The 6000-nt window shown below is 50.7% G+C and overlaps 1 protein-coding gene across 3 annotated transcripts in view; it reads left to right on the top strand.

The window, feature by feature from the left end:
* Window positions 1-2378: 2378 nt before the first annotated feature.
* Window positions 2379-6000, top strand: part of ECPAS (Ecm29 proteasome adaptor and scaffold) — a 103287-nt gene continuing 99665 nt past the window's right edge. Inside the window, exon 1 of one of the 3 annotated variants that reach the window (XM_042914135.1) lies at window positions 2379-2704. In XM_042914135.1, coding sequence (XP_042770069.1) covers window positions 2683-2704 — 22 coding nt within the window. In that variant the 5' untranslated portion in view covers window positions 2379-2682. Of the gene's footprint in view, window positions 2705-2962; window positions 3324-6000 lie in introns of those variants that run through there. The other 2 variants (XM_042914134.1, XM_042914136.1) reach the window with 2 other exon arrangements.

The following is a 6000-nucleotide window of genomic DNA, read 5'->3' as shown; positions in this document are numbered from 1 at the left end:
AAATAAATAAACTTAAAAAAATAAAAGAATGAGGTAGTTCTTTTTTAAAAAATTGTTTTAACATTTATTTTCAAGAGACAGGGAAAGACAGAGTGCAAGTGGGGGAGGGGTAGGGAGAGGGGGAGACACAGAATCCTAAGCAGGCTCCAGGCTCAGAGCTCAGAGCCCCATGTGGGGCTCAAACCCACCAACCATGAGATCATGACCTGAGCTGAAGTCAGACGCCCAACCAGCTGAGCTATCCAGGCACCCCAAGAAGAAGGTAGTTCTGAACAGACCATAGTGGTGAAGAATGATTCACACTGCCTAGGTTCAAATTCCCACTCTACCCCTTTCTAGTTTGTGGCATTTTAGATTTGTTCCTCCATGATCTGGTGTCATTAAAAATCCCTATTTCATAAGATTGTTGTGAGAACTAAGTGAATTCAACCATGTAACCCCCCCATGTTTATTATTGAGGGGGGGGGGGAAAGCAGGCTCCATACTGACAGCAGTGAGCCCCATGCAGGGCTCAAACTCACAAACCGTGAGATCATGACCTGACCTGAGCTGAAGTTGGTTGCTCAACTGAATGAGCCACCCAGGCACCCCAACCATGTAAAACACTTTAAAACAGTGCCTGGCACAATTAGTATTAGCTATTATTGTCATTACTGGTATGGAGAAATACCTGTGATATCTTGTTTGGTGAAAAGAAAGTTACATAATAGTGTATGTAGTAGGATTCCATTTTTGTTAAAATAAACATAAATCTGTGATTTGCACGTGTGGGCTCTAAAAATTTCTACATAGAACTTATGAGATGCTAGTTTTGTCTATAAGTTAAAATTGCCTAGCAAACTTTTTTTTAAAAGTTATATTCTATGGGGTTTTTTTTGTTGTTGGTTTTAGAAGAATCTATTTGAAGTTATGAGAAGTCAACATTTCTCCAAACCAATCCTTAGTGCAGCTACTTTATTCCTTTTTTTTTTTTTTAATGTTTTTCAACGTTTTTTATTTATTTTTGGGACAGAGAGAGACAGAGCATGAACGGGGGAGGGGCAGAGAGAGAGGGAGACACAGAATAGGAAAGAGGCTCCAGGCTCCAGGCTCCGAGCCATCAGCCCAGAGCCTGACGCGGGGCTCGAACTCACAGACCGCGAGATCGTGACCTGGCTGAAGTCGGACGCTTAACTGACTGCGCCACCCAGGCGCCCCTACTTTATATATTCATAGTCGGAAAGTTTGGGTGCATCAAACAGGATTCTTTCCAGGGAGTAGGATGAGGGGATGGTGGACAGTGAGATGGGGGACAGCCTTTATTTTATACACTTCCATATTGTAGTCTTGGCAAATAGTTTGTTATGCAGTGACTTTGTGCCAACATTGAACTTAAGAGCCAAAATGTCCTCAAAAAAGGAATTGGCTAATTTAACGAGCTATGAGGTCATTAAGAAAAAAAGTGGTGATGTAGACCTTTTTGAATTAACATGGAAGATTGTGTGTGTGTTGGGGGGGGCGGGGGGGAAACTGATGCAAACTTCATTGTTGAGTATGAGCCTGTCTCTATCCTAGTCGCTTTTGAGGGTGTAGATATGTGGCCCCAGAGCACTCGCGCCCAACTGTACCTGTTAACCACATTTTTCTCTGGGGGAGAAAATGGTGGGAGAGGAAGGGATGTGCGAGAGGAAGGCCCTTCACTTTTAATTTTGTGACATTCCGAATCATTTGAAATGTTCCCAAAGACCATGTATAATTTCCTTATTAAAGCAATAAAGGAAATAGATGTCTTTAATGTCGTGTAAGTACCTTGTACTTGCCTCAGTACAAGGCAAGTACAAGATGTACTTGCCCACATCTGGAATGACGTATAGGCATTTTTCAAGACAGTAACCAGGGCTTTATAGATTTCTTTTAGGAATAGACGCAATTTCAATCTATTTAGGGTCTTGATTTCTTCTTTTTATACAAAAAAAAAAAAAAAAAAAGGGATCTGATCTTGTACCTAATTTGTTGTGACAGTGCCACCATTTAAAAGTACAGCAATTATGCAACCCCTTAATTTGAATTGCATTTTGCGAGTGTTTTTCACGTACACGACCTCACGGACCAACTTAAGCCGTCAAGTTAAAATCGGCATATTGAAAATAAATCACTCGGGCTACCTAAAAGAACGTAGGTATTACAAAAAAAAAAAAAAAGTTCATGTAAGCATATATACTTGAATTTGAACTTTAAACATATAGGTTCATGTAACTTTTGGTAGGGCTTCGCGGCTTTCCTTCACTCGGCGGTCCTAGTTCTGAGAGGATCGAAAAAGTGCACTTTCTCACTGCCTTTTAGTGAGAAGTGGAGCCGGGGGAGCCGGGTCCCGGGCGCTCCACGCGCCGGGGCCGAGAAGTTCGCGGGAGGCGCAGGGCGGGGCTTCCTCCCGCCGACTCGGAGCCCGGCTCTACTTCTCCGAGTCCACGTCTCTTCCTCTGGACAGACGTGTTTCTTCAGGTCGGGACCGGCCAACGTGACAGCCGCAGACCTTTCAAAAGGGAGCTTGGGCCCCGCCTCGAGGATCTCCCCCGGCCCCGGCAGCGCGGGCCAGCCGGTCAGGCCCCTCCCGGACTGCGGCGCGCGGCCCCTCGGGCCCGAGCCCGCCGCCGCCTCGCCTCCGGGCGCCCACCTCGCGGCGCCGCGCGCAGCATCCCCGGCATGGAGACCGGCTCGGATTCAGGTCAGAGGCCCGCGCGTCCGTGCCGAGCCACGGCCGCCGCAGGCTGCTACGGCGCGGCGGGGCGGCTAGGCCGGGCCGCCCGCGCAGGCCGCCGCGTGCCGGGTCCGCGCGGGGAGCGCTCGCGGGGCGGGCGGCGGCAGGTGGGCAGGACGAGCCGCGAGCGAGCGAGCGAGCGCGGGCGGGCGGGCGCGCGAGGGGCCCGGCGGGGGGGCCGCTGGGAGGATGGCTCAGCTCTTTCTAAATATAAAACCGGCGTGAGTTGGGCGAGCGCGGCGCGGAGCCGCAGAGCCGCCGGGCGGGCCGGGCGCACCGGGACTCGGCCGACAGACGGCGGCGGCTCCGCAGAGGCGCGAGGCGGTGGGAGCGCCCGAGTCGCGAGCTCGCGGGGGACCGCGAGATCGACGCGTGCTGCGAGGAGGACGCAGGAGGCGGCGGCAGGCGGGCCTCGTGGGCGCAGCGCGGCCCGCGCCGAGCGACCGGAGGCGGCTCCCGGCCCCTGCCGCACCGCGAGCGGCGAGCCCCCCGCGCCTCGCGTCCGCGCCCTCCCGCTCCGGCCCCTCCCTCCCTCCCTGGCGCAACATGGCTGCGGCCGCCGCCTCCGCCTCCCAGGACGAGCTGAGTAAGTGCCACCGCGAGCCCGCGGCCGCGAGTCGGAGCCGGCGCTGCGCAGGGCCGGGGGCGGCGGCCGGGGCCGGGCGGGCAGGCCGGGGCGCGCTGCCTCCCGCCGGGTGCCGGGTTGGGTGGGCGGGCGGCGGCCGCGGGGGGCTGGGGCGCTCGGGCCTGGCGGGCGGGCGGGGCGCCGGCCGCCGGCGCTTGTAGGCCTCAGGTTTGCACCGTCACGTTGCGAAATTGAAACCGGAGCCCCGGGCGGAGCCACCTCTGCCCGCGATCCGCCCCGGCCCGGGGGTGGGGGCAGCCCAGCCCCCTGCTCGCGACGCTCGGGCGGGCGGACCGGCTGGGGGCCCAGGGTGGCGGGTAGTGTCGGCCCGTCCCGTCTGACCCCGCCGTGGCCCCGAGTCCCAACTGTTTGGGGAGTTCTAGAAATGTAAATTTGGCGGGGAGGAAGGGAAGAAGGTGCCTTTCTGTGACACCTTAGAAATCAGCGGAAAGGTCAAGAATAGGCGGTGACCCTCAGGTGGAGCAGGAAGGACGGGAGGGCGGAGAGAGGGGTCGCCGTGCTAGACGCAGGAGGAACCGCGGGGTGACAGCGGTTTCAGAAAGGAGAGCCAGCGCACGCTCGACCGTAAACGGTGCAATTTTTCAGGGGCCGGCGATCTTAGGTTCGGGGAGAGCTGTGGCCACCCTGAATCCCAGGCCGCCCCGCCCGCCGCCCGGGTTCACCTCGATGCTTTGTGGGAAGTGTAGTTCCAAGGCGCCGCAGGCCCACGCTGGGGTCATAAAAATTGAATTTTCCTAGAACATGTAAGATGATTTCTGATTGCGTTTGGGGGTGGTTAGATGAAATGCTTACGTTGAGCGTTTGTTTGTTTCCTCAGCGCTGCCCTTCAGTTCATGACAAAAACAAGAACGGTGTTACTTAGGGATGATGTGAGTTTTAAATGGAATGTACCATGGGCGAGGTGTCGCAAGCCTTGTGAAGTTTTTGTTGTTACAGTCCCTTCGGAATTTCCATCCGAAAGTAGTTATAAACATAATAATTTCTGTTTCTTTGGTGCTTGGCAGTTTGAAGCTACTTTTATATGTACGTGATCTCACTCTTGCCCTCATAACAACCTTGTGAAGTAGGTAGGTAGGAATTATCCTTGTTTTAAAGAGGAGGCAGGTTTAGAGAGATTAAGTTGCTGCTTTGACATAAAACTGGTGTAGGCGGAGTAATGTTTGTTCATTTTGAAGTTGAAATACACAGTTGGTGTGACCCTGGGCGTGATGGAGAGTCTGAGTGGACAAGGTCTCCTGGTGTGTTCAGAGATAGACGAGGTTTGAGAGCCGGAGTTGATTGTTCCTCTGTCAATTCCAAGCTGGAGCACCCTTCCAGGCCTCCTGGGGAGATCAGGTCCCTGATTTTTTTCTTCCATTTTTGTTGTTGTTGTTGTTATTGTGGTAAAATACACATAACATAAAGTTTACCGTCATAACCACTTTTAAGTGTGCAGTTCAGTGGTGTTAAATACATTCATATTGTGCAACCATCACCACCGTCCATTTCCAGAATTCTTCTCAACTTGCATTACAGAAACTCTGTACCCACGGAACCTTAACTCCCTATCCCACCCCACCTTCCTCCAGCCCCTGGCAACCACCATCCTGCTGACTGTCTCTGTGATTTTGACCTCTCTAGGTATCTCATATAAGTGGAATCATACATGGTTTGTCTTTCTGTGACTGCCTTATTTCACTTGGCATAATGTTCTCAAAGTTCATCCATGTTGTAGTATGTGACAGTATTTTCTTCATTTTTAAGTTGAATGATACTCCATTGTGTACATATATCACATTCTCTCGTCCATTCATCTGTTGTTGGACACTGGGGTTGCTTGTACATCTTATCTGTTGTGAATAATGCTGCTATGAACATGGGTGTACAAGTATTTCTTTGAGATTATGCTTCCAATTCTTTTGGGTATTATATGCAGAAGTGGGATTGTTTGATCCTATGGTAATTCAATTTTTAAGTCTTTGAGGGACCACCATACTGTTTTCCACTGTGGTTGTATCATTTTACGTTCCTACCAACACTGCACAAGGGTTCCAGTTTTTCCACATCCTCACCAACGCTTGTTATTTTCTTCTGTATTTTTGAAAGTAGCCATTGCAATGGGTGTGAGATGGTCTGTTTAAATTGTTATACTGCATGGTATCTGGGTTCCTGATGTGCCACTAAAACACTTAAAATCCGAATTACCATTTGGAATGGAGGACACAACTAGAAGAAGGATTGGGTATCATTCTATATGGCTGATGTACATGTGTAGATGCACTGTGTTTCTGTATATTAGGTACCTGTTAAGGTGCTGGTAGTCCTTCTGGTTAAGGAACTTATGGTTTTAGCAGCTACTGGAAAAGTTAGGAGCAAATAATTCCAGTCCTTGCTTTTCCATTTTTTTGTTTGGTCACATCATCAGTCATCAACCACAAATGTCTGTTGACTTGGTTTCTGTACTTCAGAAGAGATTAAATGCTTGGCAGCTGGTACCTTAGAATAATTTAACTTGAAATTAAATACATAAGTAAGTGGCTAAGAAGTTTCAAATAAGCCACTTTTAGTTTTAGAATGGCTATAATAAAAGAGATGGCTGATGGAAAGATGCTTTATAAGATTTTTTAAAAAGGAGCCA

This window comes from Panthera leo, chromosome D4 (genome assembly GCF_018350215.1).
Source record: "Panthera leo isolate Ple1 chromosome D4, P.leo_Ple1_pat1.1, whole genome shotgun sequence".
In the NCBI taxonomy this organism is placed as follows: domain Eukaryota; kingdom Metazoa; phylum Chordata; class Mammalia; order Carnivora; family Felidae; genus Panthera; species Panthera leo.
This window is presented reverse-complemented; position numbering and strand designations above follow the sequence as displayed.